Below are 25,646 nucleotides of genomic sequence, written 5' to 3'. Positions count from 1 at the left end.
TTTGAGCATTTTTCATGTTTGCGGTGTTTTTCTTGCTTTGCCATCAGCGTGAAGGTGTAGTCTAACGGGCTCAGCGCGTCTTCTGTGTTTGTGTTTGTGTGTGGAGCTGCAGACGTGTGAAGATTGAGAAACACTTTGAGGTTTCTGTGCTCAGAGGCCCAGTCAGGACTTTGTAACTGGAGTTCTCATATTAATCTCATTCCGTCGTTCACGTCGATCGACTGCTTGAACGTACATGACTTTAGAGCTGTTTTTGGTTGTTGTATTGTTCAGAGTCGGCGACAAACTTCCCTACCAAACCACTGAGACGGCTTAGCCAACAGATGGAAGTTCCAGATGTTTGCAGATGTGTTTCAGAATCTTTGACTTTTTGATGAACAGGCTCATGCTTTAGTGCTTGAGATTTGCTCAGAAGTGGCTGTGCTGGCGCCTGTGTGCATTTATTTCTCTAATATGTTCAACAGCAGAAACTGTGCTGAAAAAGTTTCGCATAACTTTGTAAACGTTTGGGTTTGGATTTGGAAAAGCACAATCTGTGTAGCCGTCTGACTTCCTAAGATCCTGACTATAATGTGCTCAACTGGGATTTCCTACTCAAAGTCGGGAAGATGTCCGCAACCCCCGAAAAAGTTCCACTTCTCTACTTTTATCTCTGTTTAGAGCAGACACGGCTTGGTTTCATGAGGAGAGATACCTTTATACCTTTTTTGTTCAAGATCTTCACTGGTGTGGATTATCTACCTGTTCATGAGCTTTTGATGCTTGGACAGGTAAAAAAAGACCAGCTTTCCGTATATATTATACGTCCATATTTTTTACTTACTGTGTAGCTTGTGAGGTCAGAAGTGATGCAAGAGTTCTGACTTCCCGCTTCTGAGCTCAGCATATATATGCTGATATATATCAGCTTATAATCAGATGTGTAGTTGGTAGATTGGGTCAATATTTGGTAGAAGGTCAGTATTTCTGCTTTTTGTTGTTGTACAGTGGTGATGTCCTCACTATTATTCTAAAAAATGTGGAAAATAGTAATAATAAGAACTCTACTATGAATAGTTGGGTCCACATTTTTTGACTGGCGATACATCTTCATGTGCAGACCGGGGTGTTGTAGTCGGGCAGTACAACAGTATTTATCAGTATTGTGGATAAAGGACTCAACCACTGACCAGCTGCGTGTTGATTATGTCATTAGTCCTGTTTAAATGGACTGTACTGCAGGATGTGACATGGCTTTTTTTAAAATGTGGCTCTGCTGCTTGTCCAACTTATCATACGTCAGAAACAAACGTTGTGACATATGCACTGTGAAAACGTCTTGAAGTATCACGTCAGCATATTTTAGCCATATCGCCAAGCTCTGGTGTATTGATGTTTTGTTTTCTGCCCAAATGTGGTTCTTTACTCTTTGATCTGCTCGATGGGAACCAGCTCTTCAACTCTAACTGGCCTTTATATTCACACAAGCTTGGTTTTCTGCTCATTTGCAGCCTTTTGCATTGAGAAGTAGAATCAGTGTAAGAAGTCCTGGAACCGCACACCAAATGACTGATAGCATCACCGCTTCACGCCGTCTATCCCCACCTTTCACCCCTACACTCTGCTGCAGGTTTAGTGTCTCTAAGTTGAGCTGCCTGATTGTGGGTGAATATAAACAGTAGTTCTATTTAATTTATTCTGCGTTTTATTAAGGTTGCATTTTAAAGAGGCGACGAGAATGTGAACGTAACAAAAGGCAAAATGTTCAAAGCAAATTTTCCTCACTGTAATATGTGAACGTTTAGTTTTAAAACATCCATTCAGTCGACAGTCAGTAAAGTTTGTATATGTTTCTGTAATGTGCTCTGAAAAGCAGCTGCTTATACTCACCTACAGCAGTTTAGCTGCCCACTCATAGTGGCGGTAGCCTAGACTGCTTTTTGCAATAAGCCCAAATGGGCGGCCAATCAGAATAGACCTCATTTACATATATCAGTCTTAAAAGAGCAGTGACCAAAAAAGAGCCTGTTTAATTCTAATGGATAAGTAATTGACCGTAACTTGAAGCCGTTTCATTTTTAAAGCCGATAGCCGTGGTATTTGATGACCACGCATGGCCTGAGTACTATGCTAATTTTTGGATGTGTAAATGACATAAGTGAAATTACTGTTTCATATTTCCTCCTAATGATCATCATATTAGTCGTTATCGAGACCTGATTATGGAGGCCAGTTTATACGGAAATTGCGTTTTCTTTGAACCATCTTTAGTTTATCTCTATAGACTTTAGCTCTTAAGAGTCGAGTCACATGATCCACTAATTATTCATGAGATGGAGCACATCCTCATTACGCTTTCACATTCGCAGTGCCTGACCGAAATATTCAACCCCTTGAAAGTGTCTTAAATGTGATTTAATCAGAGAGATGTGAATAAAGAGAGGTTTGTTGTGAAAATGCAGTCCTGTAGTTACGTTGTCTCACCATCCCAGGCAAAGCCAACCTTTAAGTCTGGATTGTACGTAAGAGAACAGCAGCTTTAGGGGGGAAGTTCTGTTATTTTAAGCTCAAGGCCAAAGCAGCGCTGCAGTAAATAAAAAGTGACCAGGTGTTCCACAGTGACCCAGCCATAGGTCTGCCCTCAGTCCTGATAATCTGTGGTAGTGTTTGGGAAACGTAGCCCACAAACAATCTACTGTAAAGCTGTAAAGGTACAAAGACACAACTTTATTTAGAATTTTTTGTCTTGACCCAGTTTTAATATGTTATTACGTTACTTACTTGCGTTACTTTATTCAGGTCTGTTCACTTAAGACCAGCTGGTCTGAGAAGGTCCATCTGATGTGACCACTACTTAAATAACCGATCAGCAGCTTGAATGGAAATAAATGGTTTGGATACAGTTGGAAAGCACGTGGTCTTCTCTTATTGTTTGTGTATTGTATGCTGATCGTGGCCTGTGTAACGGAGAGGCGATGAGACGGACATATTTTTGTAAAAACAGGAACATCGATGTCAGAATTGGATGAAAGTTTACTGTGAGGAAATGTTGCTGTTTTTCTTGTTTTTAGACATTTTGTTCTCAGAACAGAACAGGTAGTGCTTCAGCTGACTTCAAAACAGACCTTCGCAAAGGGAACTGATACGGCTACATTTAGCCCAGAAAACACATATGAGGAAAGGGTTAACTCCATTGGGACGTCACATGTAGAGCGAATGTGACGCAATGCACAACGCGCTTCGCTGTAGTTAAGACTTCGGGAGGTATAGTTGGCACCTCTATGTGAAGAGTGGTCGCTGTATTGACCACTAAACTGTCCCCAGTCCCTGTTGTGTGTTTACAAACCACATATCATTCAGCTGATGACACTGTGTAGTAGGGCTGGATGATATGAACTCAGATTTGCATGGATATTTTTGGTTATCTGAGTAATAACAATGTGGTATCATCCTGTTTTTTTGTTTCTTTATTTATCTCCTTGCTTGTTCTCAATTCTGTTTTGCACCTTGCAGTGAATCTTGAACATCACACAGTTTGCTGAGAAATTCCAACAGTGAAGCATGGTGGTGGTAGTATCATTCTGTTGCTTTTCTGCAGCAGGGGTGCAGCGAAATACTGGGAAATACTTCCTGAGAACCTGTTTCGTTTGGTCAAGATAACTAAAAGGTGAATGTCCTGTAGATGCCCTCAATCACATCATTAAGTCCCATTAAGACTTTGATACGCTGTTTAGAAAGCTGACCTAAACCTGAATAGCAGTGGATCTCTCCTTTGAGCTCGTAATGGCAGCTCAAGTTTTGCACATTTGCCAGGTTTTCCACACTGCACTAGACCATAATGCAGCCTTTAGGGGTGAAATGATGCATAGAATTAATGCCTTATAGAGCATTGTGGCAAGAAATGGTCACTAATATGCTGCCTGATGTGTGAGACATAGCTTTACAATAGCTTTGACTCCAGGCCTTTGGCCTAAAATTTTAAAACATTTTTAAAAAGCGATTAACTCATCAAATAGAATCTTAAATACACGTAAGACGTTGTAAGACAAAATAATTTCAGACTGAACACCATTTTAGCAGTTTTATATATAAAACTCAAAAGGCATGTAGGTTCTGTGGTGGTTTTGGCACATATAATGGCAGCATTTGAGTTGTAGACATCGAGACCCCTGAAATCCAAGTCAGCCAGTTTTTCTGCGGTGAACCATTTCACATCAGATCGCTCTGAGTGGCTTTAACATGTTGAGTAATTGGTGGGATTCCTCTTAAATGTGGGCCGCACACAGAAGTAGAAGTCTTAAAGCCAATACACTTGATAATGATTAGGACCCTTCATGATGTGAATGCTACTGCGGAACTTGTGGCCTTAATCGGAGTATCTGCTGAATGGTTTCTTGGCGCTTGTTCGATGTGTCATCACAATGATTAGAAATAAAACACAAACACCCAACAACCAAACCTTGCGTTAACCACAAAACTAGCTCGCCTACCACTCTGTGTGTGTGTGTGTGAGTGCACTCCTTCCATCATATAACTCTTCTTAGCCAGCCTTTAGCTAAGCCTTTAGCCATAGAGGCCTTTATGATTTTAATGAAAACGGCTGCTGTGGTTACAGAATGAGGCGTTTCTGGTGTGTCCCAAAGCCAAAGTTCCCCCGTTTGCTTTGGACTGGCTAGAGTCAGCGCACTCGGTGTGTTAACATGTGTGTATTAGTTAACTGATGATGTAACGCTGACCCTGTCTGATTCATGTATTGGTCACAAACATTCCTGGAGATCTACTTTCCTGATCCTGCCAATCCTGGACATGGGAAGAACACAAATAGCCTGAGAGTAGGTCTGGCTGGCAAATTGTAGCTGGAACTAGACCCTGCAGGAAGGTGGATCTCCAGGATGAGGCTTGATGGCCACTGTTGTTTTCAGCTTTCATATTACTGGCTTAGAGGACTGGGCAGTCATTGCTGTTGCAGTGACCACAGCATTAATGTTAAATAAAGCACTTACGAGCAGTGTGACATTGGGGAAACGGGTCTCATGTTTGCCCGTATGATGTTTTAAATATAGACCGTTCGGATGTGGTGAGAACCAGCGCTCCCAGTTGCATCATAAGAGAATCCCCAGCAGTGGGGCAACGGTAGTTTTGTGCAATTGGACGAGGCCGAATTCACACAGGGTGAATTAGAATGGCAGGAAGTTGCCTAGACAGATGTTTTGGTTTTCCTCTCAACAGTTTTGGCGACAATTGACCAAGATTTGTGCTTCTGGACTATTACAGGAAAACCTTCAATGTAGCAAATCTGTACTCACGCATATAGACTGACATCTGGTGCGTCTTCTGTTCTATATCAGTGTTCTGACCCTGAGAACCTGCATCTCATTTATTATGTCCCTCAGACTCACTGCACATACGGGATGTGGACAGCACATTTCATAGTTTTATTTCAGAACTTATTACTGTACAGCTGTACACTGGAATAGTGCAGTACTAGTGTATATTCAGTCTGTGTGTGTGTGTGTGTGTGTGTGTGTGTGTGTGTGTGTGTGTGTATATATGTGTGTATATGTATGTGTGTGTGTGTGTATATATATATATATATATATATATATATATATGTGTGTGTGTGTGTGTGTGTGTGTGTGTATATATATATATATATATATATATATATATATATATATATATATATATATATATATATATATATATATATATATACACACACATTCTTAGTTATTTATATTTTTTTGTATTTAAACTCTATAAGGGGGCTACACACCTAAGATTTTCACTCACTTTCTGTGATTGTGACGTGATGTGATTTGATTTGACAACATGCATGATTCGTTACATGAATCATAGTCATGAGGTTTTAATGCGGGTGATTGCACCACTGCTGTCAGAATACCTGCTGCCCCATTGACAGGTCATTTTGCGTTCTTTAAGCATGGGTTCCAAGTTTATCGTTATTTTTATAATTATTAAGTGCTGTCAAATAATCACTCCTGGTGAGCATAGATAGCGTTTCTCCAGAATGTCCCGTCTTCTGTTTGCATCTTCAGGACTCTCAATAGCTGGTTTATTATTCCTCTGGTTGGATCCATCCATGCTGTTGCTGGTCATCCTCTTTCTCTTTACCCTCAGCTCTTCCAAGCATAATAGTCTTTTCCAGTGAATCAGTTCTTCTCAAAATATGTCCAAAGTAAGAGATTCAGTTTGGGTATCTGGGCTTCGGGTCAGCGCTAAGGCTTGATTTGTTCGAGGATCCATTTGTTTGCTTTCTTTGCTGCTTAAGGAACTCTGGAGAAACTTTGCCAAAGACCTCAGTGGTTTCATCGTCTCGCTTGTCCAGCTTGTTCATCAATAAAGAACCACAGAGAAGAATTTGTTCCAATGAGCTGAAACCCTCAAGAGTAGGTCTAGAGTAGGGCTGCAACAACTAATCGACATTATTGGTAATAATGATGATATAAAATTGGCGACTAATCAAGCTGTCTGTCAGGTGGCTCAGTGACGTTTGAACGTCTGTATTTGATCAAGACGGTTCCCAGAGCGGCGTGTAAAGCCGGGGTCCGCAGGCTTTTTGACCGGGCTATTGGTGTGTCATCTGTCGTAGCCTAACATGATGTAATCAACCTCACAGAAGCCATTTCGCTTATTTTTTGCCTAATAAAAGATGAAGGATTACTTTGTGTTGATTCTTTGTTGTTTCTGCACCTGTAACCAAAGAATGGAGGTTAATCAGTAAATCTCTTGCTGGGCCTTTGATAAAATCCCTTTTAGAAATTACAAATAACAAAATGGGGGTCGTTGTTTTTGTAAAAAAAAAAAAGAATAATCCCTGCATTTCAATTGGCTGAATGAACAATATTGCCAGACAAATATCCCCATGCTTTCAGTTCCCGATTAATGGATCAGTTGAAGTCAGAATGGACCGACTAATTGTTTATGAATATAGTCGTTAGTTGCAGCCTTAGTCTAGAAATAGCTGGCGTCATTATACAGGGTGAGTCTAAAGTCACAGGACAGGTTTTATTTATTTATTCATTTTATTGTGGACTTTTATCTCTGGGGTCATCTCAGACAAACTGTGTATGCTGAGAGAATCCGCAACACCACCTTCAGCACCGCATCGTGGAGGCTTGCGACAGCATAACAAATAAAATGAGAGAGAACGTGTCCGTGACTCTTGACTCGCCCTGTAGTGCGGTTCTGTTGATTTACTGCGCTTGATATTCACGTTCTTTTAGGGAACCATCCAAATGGCTTTCTGCTATTTAAAACAAACTACAGAGGAAAGGTTTTCAGGATGTCGATGTGCTGGACTGTCGTTATTATTAGGGTTAGAACATCTTAATGAACAGCGATTAGTTGTGATAGTTTTGTGAAAAGGAGCGTCCGTGTCGTGAGCTAACGTGAGTCCCGTTTGACAGCAGAATGAATGTTACTGTGAAAATCAACTGGATTCGCTGTCTTGACCACTTGCCCAGTCAGCGATTTAGTGTGACTGTCCTGCAGTTGCGTAATGTAAACCAACTTCTTGTGTTTCAAGTGACCACTTTTGTGGAACAGTAGACCACTGTGTGAGTGACTGCCCCGAGGCAGTAGTAATCAGAGTGATCTGCACTAGCGTTTTAAAAGCCTCTACTACTTCAGATTTCAGTCAGTGTCCAGAGAAGGGATGCAAATATTGGCAGACCGTTTTGACCGGTGACCAGATTTCATTAGCTGGTGATGAATTGTTCACCTGCAAGTCTAAACTCAAAGATGTGACCCTTCACAGTGAAAAAGCTGCTGTCGGGACAAAACCTCGTATCTCCATGTTTGATGTTTTTCAGTTCATGACAACGTTTGAAAAAGCCTGTTGATCTTTACATTGTGTGTAAGTTACATGAGGAATGGACCAAAAGAAACGGCCCAAAATGGCTTGGAAAGACGTCCGGTTCCATTGACTTCCATTAAAACTAGAGTAGGTTTTTTCCTCCTGCTGTAAAGTTGCCGTTTTGGAGATACAAGGTTTTGTACTGACAGAAGCAGTATGTGAAGTATTTTTGTAAAAGCCGTATAACCGTGACATGACGTTGTTTGATGCCCTGCAATTTGAAATAAAGGGTTCACTAAAACAAAGAATAACTTGGCTTTTTGATGTAAAAGGTTGCTGTATGTTTTTCTGCTGAGCCACGTTTAAAGCCACTGTAAAGTACTTGATAAGCGCATTTGAGCACAAACATCAGCTGAATTCTGTAGTAATGCACCGAAATATTAATACGCTTCCTTTATGGATGGTGGAGTGTACTACTGGTAGGTGGGACCAGGCATAAGCATGTATATGAAGTCAGCAGCCTGAAGTCGTAGGAAACGTAAGACCCCCATTTGGACAACTATATGGCCCAAACACATTGGCTGAATAGCCGAAAAAACAAAAGTTCTACACTCTTAAGTGCTAAAGTTGTGTTTACCACTCATCCCTACAAACGAACGAGCCGGCTTTGGCTCATCGGACCTCACTGGGTCTCGAAAATCCTGTCCATCCACCACATCCTCTATTATTTTCAAACCCATGTGTGATGTCTTCACCACACTTTCAGGGCGAGCCGTCCATCGTATCGCTCTTGGATGTCTGCGTTTGATGTAGTGCTGATGGCTGCTCACTTTTTTCTAGTAGCTTTATCTGGTGGACCCAGTTGCCTGTTGTGCCTTTGTGTGTACACTCAAAAGGTGTAGCCACTGTATGAACTCGCTTCAGCTATGCCACACGTTTCCATTCAGTTCAAAATAAATTCTTTTCATTCATTTGAAATGTACTTTCTTTCATTTTTTAGGTAAACCAGTTGCTTAAAGTATAACACAGTTCATGTATTTAACGATTTAATGTCCACGTACTTTCAGTTTGTAAGTCAAACAAACTGATTTTTATTTAAGTTAAATTATAAACCAGCATATTAAAATAGAAACAGTTGTTTATTGGAAATGAAAGGAAATTAATGATTGAAATGTAGTTTTCATTAGTTTTAATTTGTTTGTTATCTGTTTTATTTGTCAGTAGATCAGACGATCGTTCTGTAATGACTGAGAAAGCTGAATGAAGTTTTAAGAAAATGGACATTCTCATATTTTAAGTATGGCTATATTTCAAGAAATGGCTATAAGTAAATTTAGTATATTATGTATCACTTGATATATTAAACAAAACATGTTGAAATGCCTTTGCATGTCCAGCTTATACTACTTCAGTCTGTTCTTCAGTCATCACTGAATTAAACAACAGCATTCATTCCACAGCAAGTTATTCCAAGTTCCTTTCGAACGCGTTTGAATCCCGGCTGTAAGTGTAGGAAACTCGAGGAAGAGCCATTGTTTTAGGGACAATGATACGCCTACGGATAAGAGCACTTAAGCGGCTTCCTTTGTCCTTTCCTTTGGTGCCGCAAAGTGCCTTTGCAGTCTTTCAGAGCCCAAACCGCTAGAAAGGTTTTGAGCTTTGTGTCTTATTGCACTGACCACAGAAACCATCAGCGCAAACCTAGACACAGTAACAATAGCATCTTCTCACAAACCTCATTCACCTTTCAGCTCGCTTTCGCGTTTCTGTGATGCGCTGCGTCGAGTGCCTTCTGCTGTGGTGTGTTTGCTGTGGACACAGCACGATTGTCAAGAAGTGGCTTATGCAGTTATTATTGTCCGAGATCGTGTACTGGAGCCTGAGTGACGAGTCTGTTTCCCAGTGAAATCGGACCGTATTGAGGTTCCATGTATTTATCTGTATCGGTGACGATCGTAGCTGCAGGTAACTTGCTTTAAAGTTGCTTGTTTATATTGTAGTGAGCAAACAAGTGTAGCTCTAAAGTGAGCTAATTCACTCATTTCTTAAGAATTTGGTCGTTTAATCTTTGTTTCTCATCATTACCCAAGTAACAAAACCACTTGTGATGCATCCACATTTTACCTGAACATATAAAAGATCAGAAAAAGACAGAAATCCGAGTTCCGGGAAGCTCCAGACAGTGAAAGTAAGTTAACGCATCCTCGGAGAACAGACGTCTGCACAATTGCAGTTTATTGGCTAAATGAATGTAACGTACATAAACTGTGGCCTGAGCAAACGTTAGCACACATTTTATATTCTATATTAAATGTTTCAGCAGGTAAATAGAGCAAAGAAAGAGTTTCCCTTAGTTTAACATAGAAAATGAACAAAACATGTGATTTGACCAGGGTTGTTCAAACTTGAGTTTGTTTAGCGGTTTTATCAGTGAAGAAACTGCGAAAGGTTTTCGTGATACAGGAATTAAAACTCCTCAGTGGTGAATATGTTTGTGGTTGTTCACAGAAATGAAGGGCTGATGAAATGTTCCTACTCGCTCAGCTGAGTCACTGCACTCACTACTCTGGGAAAAGGTTTGTGATTTAATAGTCATCTGATGAGCGCCGTGCAGGACTGTGTTGTGGTCACGCTACGGAGTTAAATCGGGTGTCCGAATTACGGTAAGGGGGCCTTACAGTATTAGAAACCACAAACAAGGCTATCTGAGATTACTTAACATCTCAGCGTGGTTTGAGGCACGTTTGCACGATGCTAATTATGTTTTTATATATATATATATATATATATATATATATATATATATATATATATATATATATATATATATATATATATATATATATATATAATTACACTTTAGCAACGTTAGCCCTTATGTCTCCAGGGCAAAAAGTCAAACATTCAGACAGAGCATTTGGGGTAAGGAGTACAAACTGTGAGTGAAATCATTTGCTGATCTTTTATCCCCCCCCCCCCCCCCCCCCCCCATAAGCCAAGCTGATCGTGCATATTTCGTCCAATATCTGCCTCGGTTAACTAACGCTAACTTGGTCTCAGAGATGGGAAACTCAAGTCAACAATTCAGACCCCTAACTGTCTCAAAACTCCACCTTGACTTGAGCTTTGATTGAAATTTCAGCTTAAGGAAAAAAGAAACAAAGAAGAATGATTTTAATTAGGACTGATCACTTTTTTCTTTTTCTTTTATTTTCCAATTTTCCTCCAAATTTAGAGGAGAGAGAGTGAGGCCTGTTGTGCTCACTTGGACCTCCAGCCATGAAGGGCTGTAGCATCACCAGTGAGGGAACTGCCTAGACGGTTGTGCCACTCGGGAATCCCTAGGACCTTAAACCTTAAAGCACCATGTAAGATTTGTTTGTTAAAACTAAAAGAAGTGGAGCGTTAGGAGGGGAAACGCATGCGAGGCGCCCTGTAAATCCTCAAATAATAATAAAAGTCAAAGATCATATTTTGCAGGACTTTTTCAGACCAGGTCGTACATCCTTGTTTTACCATCACACAAACAGGCTCAGAAAGAAGGTTCAGCTCGTGGTTTCGGTCTCAGTTCGGCGCAATCGGCATTATTCTGTTGAACATATGATGACAATAGGAAATATGTCACTCACATCTTCAGAAGACACGTCCTTCAACTTGCATAGGTGCTGCTTTAGTGTTTAGTGTAGTCTAAAGACTTGAAAACACCTACAGAACGTTCTAAAGTTTGCACTTGTTCACAGAAGGTTCCGAAAAAGAACCCAAGTGAATGGGAAGAGAACAATTAAATAACGGAGTGACACGCCAGCCAAGCATTTGGAGAATTGCAGCTGGGAAGAACAGCTCTGTTTCTCTCCTTTCGCGTAACAGGTTTGTTATGCTCAGTCATTACTGCAACACTGCGCCCCCTCAGCTCACGTCAGACTGGATCGATAACGAGCCCTTCAGTTGGGCAGAATGCAGTGAATGGGGTGGTTAAAGGAAGGAGCCGAAACAAGTGGACATGGCTTGCTTGCATGTACTTTGAATGGTGAGTTGGTTTACTTTGGTCATTTAGCGAACAGTTAGCTGCTGAAGTGACATTCATTGGCTACCTTCCATTTAGCTTGGAATTATGTGTCTTACACTGGGATTGAGTGGCACTAGCCATCTACCAGCATCCGTATTCACATGGTCATGGGTTCAAACAAGGCCTAAAATGGACAAAATACTGTTGACATAATTTGGTTGACGGTATTTTGTCCATTTTGTTTGGGGGCAGTCATGGGCTGGAGGTTAAGGAACCAGCCCTGTGACCGGAAGGTCGCTGGTTCGATCCCCAGAGCTGACAGTACGTGACTGAGGTGCCCTTGAGCAAGACACCTAACCCCCAACTGCTCCCCAGGTGCTGTGGATAGGGCTGCCCACCGCTTCGGGCAATTGTGCTCACTGCCCCCTAGTGTGTGTGTGTTCACTATTGTGTATGTGGTGTTTCATTGCACGGATGGGTTAAATGCGGAGGTGGAATTTCCCCATTGTGGGACTAATCAGGGTCTCTCAATCACTTAATTATAGATGGAAATGATTTATATTTGTTGTGATGATGTGAAAGCCTGGATTTATTCCAGCACAAGTCATAGCTGTGTTGTGTGACCACTCCGCTGAGCTGCCACCGCTCAGGTCAGGAGGTAGAGAGTTAATTCAGTCTGTCAGCTATGAAGAGGACGGGACCGGCCTGCTGATGAACAGAGGGAGCTGTGAGGAAACTCAACTGAGTGGGGGAGGCGAAAAAAGACTGAGCAAACAAAAAAGACCGCTTAGTAAACAGAAGTGGAGAGATGGTTACTGTGTCCACTGGCAGTGACCTTCGGTATTCATATCTGCCGACAACAGGGAAATGCAGCCAACTTCCCATAAGTTAGCCATTAAAGTACTGAGTCATTAGGTGTAGAATTCCTCTACAGTTGAAGCACCAGCAGGGAAGTGTAAGGGTCTTGAACTCGAATAATACTGAAACATTTAAGTGCACGGTTTCCCCTTCAAGGGGCGTTTTAGGAGAAAACAGCTGCAGTTCATACAGTCAAAGCTCCGTATAGAGAGTCTCAGTGCGTCAGCTGTGCTGTAGATTAACCGGTGTGTTGGGGGTTTGGAGTGGGAAGGCTGATGAAGTGGGCGGAGCCTGCAAGGCCTTTGTTGCTTCAGTAGCAGCAGAAGCCTCTTTGGGAAATTCCTACTGAAACCTAGTTATGTGGGAACTCTCTCTCTCTCTCTCTCTCTCTCTCTCTCTCTCTCTCTCTCTCTCTCTCTCTCTCTCTCTCTCTCTGTAACATGGGTGGACTCAGTGGTGCTATTTGCAGCTGTTGGTGTGAAAAGACCTGCCCATATATTGTGTTAATCTCTATCACAATCTTGGCCTTTACAGTATTCATATCAGATGCAATATGCAGATGAGTCCTCTGACCAGTCACTTGCTTTGTGCTGTGAGTGTCTTGACCAGTCACAGCTCCAGTTGAGTGCTACTGTGGGTGTTTTGATGAATAGAGATGTTCATGTACTCGAGCAGTAGTAACTATTAGTAGTAAGTGAACTCCATCCATGCAAAAGCTGGGGGTGTTGAAACGTCTGGAAACAAACTCTGTTCTTCTGACTAGATATGAACTACTTTATGATGTTGATTGACAAAACCAACTTACTGTTATTTGTTTTGTTGTTTTACCCTTTTTAATGCTTTCATGGGTTGCAGTTTCCGAGCTAGAGCCACAAAACCGCAGGATCATAGAGCCTTTATGGGAATAATGTGCTTGTGCTTTTGGAACCGAACCTTATGGACCACATCAGGGACCACAGCAATGTCTCAGTAACCATCTCGGAGAGCAATGCAGTAGTCTAGCAACACATTAGCAACCTGGGATCCCTCAGCAACAGCTTAATAACACCTTAGCAACCAGCTGAGATTCCATAGCAACAACGTAGCAGCTTCTTAGCAACTACATGGGACAACATAATACCTTAGCAACCACTTGGGATTTCATAGCAACGGCTTTGTCAAGCCAACTTAGTGTATTATGTGTTGGTTAGACAGTGTTTTAGATCACGGCTTCTCAACCTGTAGGCTGCGGACCACCAGTGAGCTGTGATGCACCCTGTGGTGGTCCTGTTCTCAGGGGGAGGCTGTAGTTCATAATGGGCCGGTAATGTCACTTTCATAAAGTCATAAACATAAGTGGGGGAAAAAAGAAACTTAATAATTAAAAATCAAAGAATCGAGCGTTTTCAATTTATTACCAATATGCATACGAATAAAAACACAGGATCAGCTCAGCCTGCGGCACGAGATACAGGCAGCGAGCCAGAGATGGAGAAGTTTCTCAGGGTGCTTTCACACCTGCCTCGTTTGGTGTGGAGCCATCATATTTTTAAATTTTTTTTATTTCGCTCTGTTTTGATATCTGTGAATACTCCACCCTCATTTGGGTCTGCAACAGACCCGGTCCGGCTTGATTTTTAGAGCTGTGTTTAAGGCCAAGCGTCAGTGGCCTGAGTGGTTAAAGTCAAGCCGATGGCCCAGTCCTAAAGAAGCAGATCGAGAGTGAGGGTTGTTATTATTGTGGATCGTGATGTGAGGGGTTTCTAATCAATTTCAGAACTTGTCCAGTGACATCACTTGCTCATCTACCTCATGCATTTCTGTTGTTTTTGCTCTGTAAATGTTTTCTAACATTTGTGTTTTAACCTCGGCCAACTTCAGTCTTTGTGAGTGAGTTGAAGTCTGATCTAATGCAGCATTATTACTGTATATAATAACAGCCCCCTCCTTCTCCCTCTCCAGCTCCTCTCCAGCAGATGATCTTTCGGATGCAGATCGAGCTCCGCACGTCCCGCCCCGACCCAGATCGCACCAGGAAGGCCCCAAGAAAAGAGTTCCTTTACCCCCCTCTCAGAGCAGTGAGTGGACTCTCTCAAACGCTCCTCAGAGTCTGATCGTTTGGTTCAGGCTGCTGTGCTGTATGAGGAAAGTTGAGTTGTTAGTGTTGTCATCGTTTCAGGGAATAAACTGTTATTTTTATGTATTATTGCTATCCGCCTTTGCTAGTCCTCCAAGCTTCTGATGCTCACTGCACTTTGCTGGACTGTGAACTCTGAAGCGTCGTATCTTGTTAATGGTGTAATAAGATAAATTGGAGTTTGCTTCAGACTTGGCAGATGACATTGGCTTGATGTGAGTGGATATTATTAAAAACGGTCCGACTAAATGTTTCCTCTCAGCGCAGGCAGTGAAATTTGGTTGGCATATTTTGAGTCACTAGTCAGCTCCATACTGACCAAATTAAAGGAAAATTGCTGACTACATATTAAAGCTGAAAACGGGCGATTTCCAGATTTATCGTTCCACCCATATTAAAACCATCACTGCCCATAATCAGTAAATGTTGGACAGTGCTGAGAGAGCACTGTGGAGCTGGCTCAGCTCAGCACAGAACGGGATATTTCCTGTCTTTCTGTCGCACGACACCAGTTACTCAACTTTCATTAGCTCATGAGCTCATCCTCTGACCTTATGTCAGTGGAGTGCCACTGAGCTGGAACTGAACCATCGCTGTAATGTTATGTGCTAAGCTACTGCTTATACAGTACATCACTAGTCAGATTACACAGGAGTTTTTCTGACCATGTCACACGTCTTCACGTGCACAATGTTTACGTCTCAATTGCAAAGTCAACATTATGCTAATAAAGCGGTCATGAGTAAATAACGAGTAGGCAACAGTAATATTTCACTTACATCCTCAGAAAAACACCAACGGCCGGGCCGCACCCGGGGATAGCGTAGCAATGGCTTGGGATTCCACAGCAGTGGCCTAACGACATCTTAGCAACCACCTCGGGATTTCATAACCTTTCCCCTTTCAGTTTAAAAAATTGAAGGTTCTAAACATTAAATAGAGAAACAAATACCAGTTTAATGAAGGAATACTCGATTCAGGCCAGCGTGACGTGTCGAACAGATTCAGACGCTCGCAGATGTGAAAACCAGAGGAGGCTGTACTGATAACCTGGTAACCAGGTTGGCGTAACCAGGTCGGGGTGAATGGGTTGGGATAACCAGGTTGGGGTAAACAGGTCAGGGTAACCAGGTCCGGGGTGAATGGGTCGGGATAACCAGGTCAGGGTAATCAGGTCCGGGGTGAACAGAAAGGAGGCAGTACTTCACAACAGCCCTGTCTAAAGCCCGGGCTTAAGTACTGAGCTAAGTCTGTCATCTGATCATAAACACAGGTGATTAGAATTAGTACTCAGGAGAGCAAGAGCGCTGATAGGAGCGCACGGTCACATGAGGAGTCACGGGACCTCTGGGTTAGGGTTCTGGGAAGTTGAGTCCAGGTGAATATCATTGTCTGTCATTTGCGTGGCAGTCAGGTGATTTCCCAAGAGGATTCTGGGAGATGGAGTCCGAATCTAGTGAGGTACTTGGAGGATGCGTGACGGCGAGCTCTGATCAGGACATAATAGTTAAATTAATCATTATTTTGCACCAATTAAGATGAAACAAACGTTCAGATTAGAGCATAATACAGTAGTTGTTGAGTTAATTGATTTATATAAACAATATTCCCTTTTTTGTGTCGCCCTTTGTGTCTATTCTCTGTTTTGACATGCTCTCTTTCGTTTTCCTGTCTGTCCCTTTTTCAGGGCTGGTGGACTCTTCGGATAGTTCTGATGAGTATGAGGACTTGCACATGGACAAATGTGGAAACGGTGATCCCTTAGACATGGCAGACAAGGTGCGTGTGCGTGTTGAACCAGTTCAGAAGGAGAGTGAAAGTGTTTCTGAGACTTTTGTGTTGCTGTACTTTTGATCCCTGAATTCAGGACGTCCGTAAAGCCTTGTTGCTTTGTGAGTGTAGCTGATGTCAACTGGGCACCTTAATTTGGACCCTGTTATAGTGTAACTGAGCAACATGTGCTTTTAATTGCCTACTTGACAAAATTACTGCCCAGTTGTGCGGCCTCCTGACTGACCATTGTGTTGTTCATTAGAGCTCGTTCCTGCTGGTTCCCGGACAATCTAAGCCCCGTTATAACAGCCTGTGCAGTGACGATGAACTGCTTGAGGATGAGGGTGACCTCGGTTATGAGCCTGTGCCGGACAAGTGAGTGAGCTTTTGACCTTTTGACTCTCTGATGCTTTTTTCCATTTTTATAGATAGATTATTTATAGCTACTGAATAATTTATAGTAGTCACTGAATTATTCATAGTTGTTACTGAATATTTTCAGTGGTGGACAGTAACTGAGTAACTGAGTAAATGTAATTAGTTTCTGTACTTAAGTATTTTTGGTGTATCTGTACTGAAGTTTTTCCATTCTGGGCGACTTTTTCCTTTCACTCCACTACATTTCAGAGTCTAATATCCGACTTTTTCCTCCACTACATTTTGAGAAATCTGTCGTTCCTTTTGGTTTCTGTGTGTACAAAAACGTAACATGTCAAAACGAAAGAAGCGCAAAGCCAGAACACCAATCAGGGCCCAGCGGTCACTTTGTTTAGAGCTGGTTTTGACCTGTTGGTCATACCGACCCAGTGCAGCACACGGTTCAACGTCAGCGCAGCAGCGTAAAACTTTGGGAGAGTCTGTTCAACATAAATGATGAACTAACCTAACTTTGTGTAAATAGAGCTCAATATAGAAATATGTCCACATATGCAGTCGAGACTGACGCGGCTTTTTTCTGAATTTCTACAAACACCATTTCATTTTATAGTAAATGAGTTTGGGCTGGTTTATGTTTATGAACAGACGCCTACAGATCAACATAGTAAAGGAGCTCATCTGTGATCCTGAGTTTAAAGCCAGTTTTTATTCAACTTAAACTTGGAACTAAGTTGTAAATAAATCTTGAACTGAAACTTTGCTTGTGTGTAAAAAGTGATTTCAGAGCCACTCGGTTCTCCCTGATGGAACCTGTTTACCTTCAGTGTTTTGTGCTTATGATCATTTTAATAGACGTCAGCGTCACTAATTAATGACGTTCTATTAAAAGACTGGTTTACCAAGAGAGACGCTGGAGGACTTTCACCTGAAATGAGTTCATGAAGCAGGTCTTGTTATAAAAATGATAACAGGACATCAGAGCCAGAATTACTCTTTTAGTACTTTTACTTTATACTTAAGTACATTTGAAGGTAAATACTTTAGTACTTTTACTCAAGTGGAGGTCTAAAGGGAGAAACTTCTACTTTTAGTGATATTGAACTTTAACTCAACTTTAGTCTCAACTTTAACTCCAGTACATGGTTTTTGTACCTCATCCACCAGTGAATATTTTATAGTAGTTGCTAAATGATTTATAGCAGATTGAATAATTCATAGTCTTTACTGTAAAATTCATTGTAGTTTCTGATTAAACCAGTTAAAGCAGTAAGTAAATATATTTCTGACCTGAGTGAACAACGAAAGTTCATCACGGAGCAAAAGTGGGTTCACACCAGCTGCTAGTGAGTGATGTGCACTGTGCCTAAGGTCAGCTGAAGGAGCACTGCGGAGTGTGCAGCGTCTCACTGCTCAGCGTCTTGCTGCTCAGCGCCCCACTGCGTCTCGCTGCTCAGCGCCCCACTGCGTCTCGCTGCTCAGCGGCTCACTGCGTCTCGCTGCTCTGCGTCTCGCTGCTCAGCGTCTCGCTGCTCAGCGCCCCACTGCGTCTCGCTGCTTAGCGGCTCACTGCGTCTCGCTGCTCTGCGTATCGCTGCTCTGCGTCTCGCTGCTCTGCGTCTCACTGCTCAGCGTCTCACTGCTCGGTGTCTTACTGTATCTCACTGCTCAGCGGCTCACTGCGTCTCACTGCTCTGTGTCTCACTGCTCAGCGTCTTACTGTATCTCACTGCTTAGCATCTCACTGCGTCTCACTGCTCAGCGTCTCACTGCTCAGCGTCTCACTGTGTCTCGCTGCTCAGCGCCCCACTGCGTCTCGCTGCTCAGCGGCTCACTGCGTCTCGCTGCTCTGCGTCTCGCTGCTCTGCATCTCGCTGCTCTGCGTCTCACTGCTCAGCGTCTTACTGTATCTCACTGCTCAGCGTCTCACTGCTCAGCGCCCCACTGCGTCTCGCTGCTCAGCGGCTCACTGCGTCTCGCTGCTCTGCATCTCACTGCTCTGCGTCTCACTGCTCTGCGTCTCACTGCTCAGCGTCTCACTGCTCGGTGTCTTACTGTATCTCACTGCTCAGCGGCTCACTGCGTCTCACTTCTCTGCGTCTCACTTCTCTGCGTCTCACTTCTCTGCGTCTCGCTGCTCAGCGTCTCGCTGCTCAGCGCCCCACTGCGTCTCGCTGCTTAGCGGCTCACTGCGTCTCGCTGCTCTGCGTCTCGCTGCTCTGCGTCTCACTGCTCAGCGTCTCACTGCTCGGTGTCTTACTGTATCTCACTGCTCAGCGGCTCACTGCGTCTCACTTCTCTGCGTCTCACTTCTCTGCGTCTCACTGCTCTGTGTCTCACTGCTCAGCGTCTTACTGTATCTCACTGCTTAGCATCTCACTGCGTCTCACTGCTCTGTGTCTCACTGCTCAGCGTCTTACTGTATCTCACTGCTTAGCATCTCACTGCGTCTCACTGCTCAGCGTCTCACTGCTCAGCGTCTCACTGCTCAGCGTCTCACTGCTCAGCATGTAAAGGCCACTTTTCTCAGTCTGCACCCAACTGCTCAAACAGGAAATTTAGATGAATGAAAACCGGAGGAAGTTCATGAAGTGTCATACTTTCTGACAGCGTGTGACTTCCCTCAGAACACGGAAGAGAGCCACGTGTCCGTTATGTTAAAACCCGCTATCTAAATTTAAGGAGATGAGGAATGACTTTAAATGACTGGCTCTAGAATCTTTCAGTCCGTGAAAAGTTGCGATTGTTTTTCTGCTGCACCGTTTTCAGATATCTGGTTCTGCTGTGACGGCCGCGAGAAGCTTTTCAGCGTGAGGTTTATTCACTGTTTTGGATTTTTTTATCTCTCTGTGTGTTTCAGGAGAGATTTGTGGATCGAGGACTACAGCTCACTTCCCAGCTCTCAGAACAGCATCTGTCTGCCAATCACAGGACAGGTGTTAGCCCGGCCCCCTAAAGCCGACTCCGCCCCTCAGCTCACTCCAGTCATTAAGATGGGCTGGCTAGACAAGAACCCTCCACAGGGGTATGACTTTTTATATTATACTAGTGTATCTTCGCTGCAGTAACAGCCTCCACTCTTCTGGAAGGCTTTACTTGAGATATCTGAGGATTTGATTGCTGCCACAAGGGCATTAGTGAGGTCTGGTGCTGATGCTGGATGATTTAGTTCTGGATAGCTCGAGTTCCACCAGTTTAGAGAACACAGTTCCACTGCTCCACAGCTCCACAGCTCAATGTTTATAGCTCTCTTACCGCCGCATGGCATGGACTATAGGATGTGCAGCTGCTCCATTGGTCCCATTCTGTGGGTCAGTGTGTTTTCTCAAGATGTGTGTAGGGAAATGGCTGTGATAGCAGTAAGCATGCCTTAAAGTCACTAAATTCACTATTTAGAAAGGGTGTCTGGATTAAGTAATGTAAGTTTATATACACTATATGGCCAAAAACATGCGGCCATCTGACCATTGCAGCTACACTGCTCAAAAAAATAAAGGGAACACTTAACACAATATAACTCCAAGTAAATCAAACTTCTGTGAAATCAAACTGTCCACTTAAGAAGCAACACTGATTGACAATCAATTTCACAGCTGTTGTGCAAATGGAACAGACAACAGGTGAAGTTTTGGTCACTTTTGACCAGGATTGGCAAATTCGCCACTGGTGCCTTGTGCCCTTCACAGATGAAAGCAGGTTCACACTGAGCACGTGTGACAGACGTGACAGAGTCTGGAGACGCCGTGGAGAGCGATCTGCTGCCTGCAACATCCTTCAGCATGACCGGTTTGGCAGTGGGTCAGTAATGGTGTGGGGTGGCATTTCTTTGGAGGGCCGCACAGCCCTCCATGTGCTCGCCAGAGGTAGCCTGACTGCCATTAGGTACCGAGATCCTCAGACCCCTTGTGAGACCATATGCTGGTGCGGTTGGCCCTGGGTTCCTCCTAATGCAGGACAATGCTAGACCTCATGTGGCTGGAGTGTGTCAGCAGTTCCTGCAAGATGAAGGCATTGAAGCTATGGACTGGCCCGCCCGTTCCCCAGACCTGAATCCGATTGAGCACATCTGGGACATCATGTCTCGCTCCATCCACCAACCATGCTTTAGTCCAGGACTGGGAGGAGATCCCTCAGGAGACCATCCGCCACCTCATCAGGAGCTGCCCAGGCGTTGTAGGGAGGTCTTACAGGCACGTGGAGGCCACACACAATACTCAGCCTCATTTTGACTTGTTTTAAAGACATCACATCAAAGTTGGATCAGCCTGTTGTGTGTTTTTCCACTTTAATTTTGTGTGTGACTCCAAATCCAGGCCTCCATTGGTTAATAAATTTGACTTCCATTGATGATTTTTGTGTGATTTTGTTGTCAGCACATTCAACTTTGTATAGAACAAAGTATTCAATGAGAATATTTCATTCATTCAGATCTAGGATGTGTTATTTGAGTGTTCCCTTTATTTTTTTTTGAGCAGTGTCCATTAGCTCCAGAGAACGTTTCTGCTGCTCCAGAGTCCAGTGGTGACGCTTTACACAACTCCAGCCGACACTTGGCATTGAGCATAGTGATCTTAGGCTTTAGTGCAGCTGCTCGACCTGGAAACCCTTTTAATGAAGCTTTCCGTGCACAGTTCTTGTGCTAATGTTGCTTCTAGAGGCAGTTTAGGACTCTGTAGCGAGTGATGAACAGAGGACAGGTGATAATTTACATGCTCTGCACATATCTGTGTTTATGTATGTTCACATCTGTGCAAATATCGTCTTGCATGTTTTGACTAAAATAAGTACAAGGAGAGACTTTACACTGCAGAGAATTACCACAAGCACTGAATGTGTGTATGTAAGTTCATGTACAGATACCACATGCGGTGGTTTGAGCGCTGAGAACCAGATCGGTTTTAAAAACATCTTCATGAGAACATATTATTTTGTGGGTTAGTTAGTTAGATGATAAATTCCGCCTGGGACTGTGTTGTACTGGACGAAACAGGAGATCTTTACAATTAAACAAATTATTATTGCAGTTCAGACGCAGGTTTAAAGCACTAAGAACTAAGGAATAAACTTCAGACACCAAACGCCTTGGCTGAAGTTTACTCCTTAGTTTGGCTGATGTATCAAACTGCATGCCTAAAGCCATGGATGAATTGTTGAGTAACATCAGATAATAAGCAAAAATACAAACTGAACACCAAAAAAATTGGGACATGATTGATTAGAAATGTCAATAAAAACAAAAAGCAATGATTAGTAAATTGTTATAAAGAGCAAATACTTGTTTTTACCTTTGTTTTTAGGCTCATTCCAAAAATGTTGCCTGCAACACATTCCAAAATAGTTTGGACAGGAACTTGTTTACCACAGTGTTCGATTACCTTTCTTTTTAACAGCACTAAAGAAACATTCGAGGACTGAAGACACCAACTGACCCAGTTTGAAAGCAAATTTTGCCATTCTTCCTTTTATACAAGTCTTTAGCTGCACATCTTACAGTACCATGACAGAACCTCACTGTTACGCTGGTATGAGTCTCTTTACTTCTTTGGACCACAGAACCTGATTTCCAATATTTCCATAAACAGTCTGGAGGTTTAATTGTCAGACTGTTATACATGTTTCCACTGTGCATCAGTCTGGTTCATATGAGCTCAAGCCCAGAGAGGTAGGCAGTGTTTCTCAGCGTTGTTAACGTATGATGTCCACTGTGCCCAGAATAGTCCTAAGTTGTGTTTGTGAACACAGCAGTGATCAGCGTTTAAAAAGGCGTTGACAGACCGAGGGGTGAAGGTTCACAGGCATTCGGTTGTGGTTTCTGAACTTGCTTTTTAACACATTTTTCCGACAGCCCTGAATCTTTTGATGACGCGCCATAGAGGGTGAAATACCTAAAATCCTTACAAACGACCAGTGAAGAACGTTGGTCCTTAACAGTTTATTTGCTGATGTGGTTTTGGCAAAGTGGCGACCCTTGACCCATCCTTGCTTACGAAGAGCCAGCCTTGCCTGGATGCTCCTTTTACCCCCAAGCATGACCACATCAGATGCTCTAAACTGTCTTCTGACCGTTTGTCTTAAATTGTCTTACATTTTTTCAAATTTGCTGAGCAAATCTTTACAAACTGTTAATGAAGCTGATAAGATGAAACATGAACTATCTGGTCTTTGTACTGTTTTTGTTTAAATATAGGTCCAATAGAATAAAATACCTGTTTTCCTTTGCGTTTGCTGTCCCAGCTTTCTTGGAATTGGATTTGTGCGTTTCGTAGCTAGAACAGTAAAAGCAGTCCTTCTTTACGGATAACAGTAAGTCAGACAGTGTCAGCAGTCCCCCAGTCCATGTATGGTTGTACTTTCCTCATTATTCCAGTAGGGGGCACTGCTGTAGAACCCCAGACTTCAGCAGAGTTGTGTGTGAACCGAGGCTCTTACCTTGCCTGGTCTGTTTTTTTTCTTTATAGGTCACTGATCTATCAGCGACGCTGGGTCAAACTGGACGCTGATTACCTGAGATACTTTGACAATGAAAAGGTGCAATTTCTTCTTCTTATTATTATTATTATTATTATTATTTTTTATCTTACTAATCCAGCAGACATGTTCACCATCATATCAGATCTGAAGGTGAATGTGGTGCCAGTGCCGATCAGTCCTTTGTCTTCTAACGTGTCTCATCATATTGAACATCTTTATTATTCCTTTCTTTATGCCTTTTTTCTTAGGACATCTATTCAAAGCGCATCATACCGACCTCCTCCATCACGGGGGTGGCTAACGTGGGAGATCAGAAGTTTGAAGTAGTCACGCACAATCGGACCTTTCTTTTCCGAGCGGAGAGTGACTGTGAGTGCCTGCGCTGTGTGTATGTGACATTTAAGATCAGTGTTTCACATCCAGCTGCTGAAACACGGAGCCGAAACGGTGCCGTCGTTCTCTGACTGCATTTATTAATATTCCACGTATTTTGGAAGGGTGGTCAGTTGTGTTGTAGCATCTGCTGTTAATTTCCAAAGCTTCAGTTGATCAGCTTCCAGTTCCTGTTACGGTCAGCCATTTCTCAGGTGTGTTCTCTAGCCGAGGGGTCTCTGGGTAGTTTCTCACTGGCCAGTATAGCTGTGATTGGTCTCAGTACTAAGCATTAAATCCTGTTGATGCATTTTAAAACCATCATAAGTATTTTTCATCGCTGTTGTTAACGAAACTGTTGGCACCAGTTTTAGCAAACAGAATAAGTTAGTCTTGTTACTGCATTACTAAATAAACTACCATTACTAACTATATTTAACCGAGGCAGTTATAGTTAGTGTTTGTGTTTTTGTTACTGTTTTACGAAATAAACTATGTTACCAAGTGTAACTGACTAAAATGGACACAAGTGTAACTAAACGAATGTCACAAGTGTCACTAACTAAACGAATGTTACTAACTGTAGCTTACTAAAGCAGTTTTACTGTATAACTACTTTTTTACTAACAACTACTTTTTACTAACTACTTTTTTACTAACTAACTACTTTTTACTAACTACTTTTTTACTAACTAACTACTTTTTTAATAACTAACTACTTTTTTTCTAACTGAACTAAATAACTACTAACTAAATTAATGTTACTAACTAGCTAACTGAAGCAGGTAGTGTTAATGTTTATAGCTTTACTGACTTAACTAGCGTTATGTAGATAACTACTGCTTTCCATAGCATAGCTAACTACTAGTTACTAACTAAACTACTAACTAACTAACTAAAGTAACATTACTAACTGAAGCAGTGAGTGTTACTACTTTTTGTTATACTTTTAATAATAATAATAATAATGATGATGATGATGATGATGATGATAGTTCAGTTTATATAGCACCTTTCATAAACCCCAGGACGCTTTACATCATATCAAAAACAAAAAAAAAAAAACGAAGACTACAGAGAGGGAAAAGGAAGGATTACAACAGGGATTTGAAGGAAGACAGAGAATAGCAATTCCGAAAAGTGGAAGGTAGAGACTTCCAGAGTTTGGGGGCAGCAGCGCTGAAAGATCTGCCACCCATAGTAGAAAGTCTAGTTGAGGGAACTTGAGGAGTCCAGCATTAGAAGGTTGAAGAGCACCAGAGGGACAATATAGAGAAACGGGATCAGAAAGGAATGTCAGAGCCAGACCATGGAAAGCCTTGAAGGTAAGAAGAAGGATATTGTACTTGATCCTAGAACCAATAGGAAGCCAATGCAGCTGTGGGAGAACAGGAGTGATATGAGCCGAGCGCTTGGCGGAGATCAGAACCCTGGCTGCGGAGTTCTGGACGTACTGAAGACGATTGATTGGTTTAACTGGAAGGCCATAGAAAAGTGAGTTACAGTCATCGCTGTGAGAGAAGATGAAGGCATTGATCAACGTTTCAGCATCAGTGTCGCTCAGCGTAGGGCGTAAGCCTGCAATGTTACGCAGATGGTAAAATGCCGTTTTAGTTATGAGCTTAATGTGAGACTCGAAAGTAAGAGTCAAGAGTCAAGACGGGCTGGTTTAATAATAACACCATCAATGTCGACTGAAAAGTTCAATAGTGAGGATTTAGATCCAACTAACAGAACCTTGGTTTTATCAGCGTTTTACTGACTTAACATTACTTAGATAACTACTGCCATACGGTGGCATAGCAAACTACTTACTAACGAAACCAAATAACTACTAACTAAACTAATAGGACTAGCTAACAGAAGCAGTGAGTGTT

At 42.5% G+C, this 25,646-nt stretch overlaps 1 protein-coding gene across 5 annotated transcripts in view; it reads left to right on the top strand.

Annotated features, from left to right (window-relative positions):
• LOC108410402 (arf-GAP with Rho-GAP domain, ANK repeat and PH domain-containing protein 1) overlaps positions 1 to 25,646 on the top strand; it is a 133,143-nt gene that overhangs the window by 41,247 nt on the left and 66,250 nt on the right. For all 5 annotated transcript variants that reach the window (XM_037546620.1, XM_037546618.1, XM_037546619.1 and 2 more), the window contains 6 exons: positions 14,604 to 14,719; positions 16,466 to 16,557; positions 16,814 to 16,926; positions 19,787 to 19,951; positions 23,385 to 23,454; positions 23,646 to 23,766. In XM_037546620.1, coding sequence (XP_037402517.1) covers positions 14,604 to 14,719; positions 16,466 to 16,557; positions 16,814 to 16,926; positions 19,787 to 19,951; positions 23,385 to 23,454; positions 23,646 to 23,766 — 677 coding nt within the window. The remainder of the gene's footprint in view (positions 1 to 14,603; positions 14,720 to 16,465; positions 16,558 to 16,813; positions 16,927 to 19,786; positions 19,952 to 23,384; positions 23,455 to 23,645; positions 23,767 to 25,646) is intronic.

This window comes from Pygocentrus nattereri, chromosome 17 (assembly GCF_015220715.1).
Source record: "Pygocentrus nattereri isolate fPygNat1 chromosome 17, fPygNat1.pri, whole genome shotgun sequence".
NCBI lineage: Eukaryota > Metazoa > Chordata > Actinopteri > Characiformes > Serrasalmidae > Pygocentrus > Pygocentrus nattereri.
Note: the sequence above shows the minus strand (reverse complement) of the source record. Positions and strands in the feature narration are given on the sequence as shown.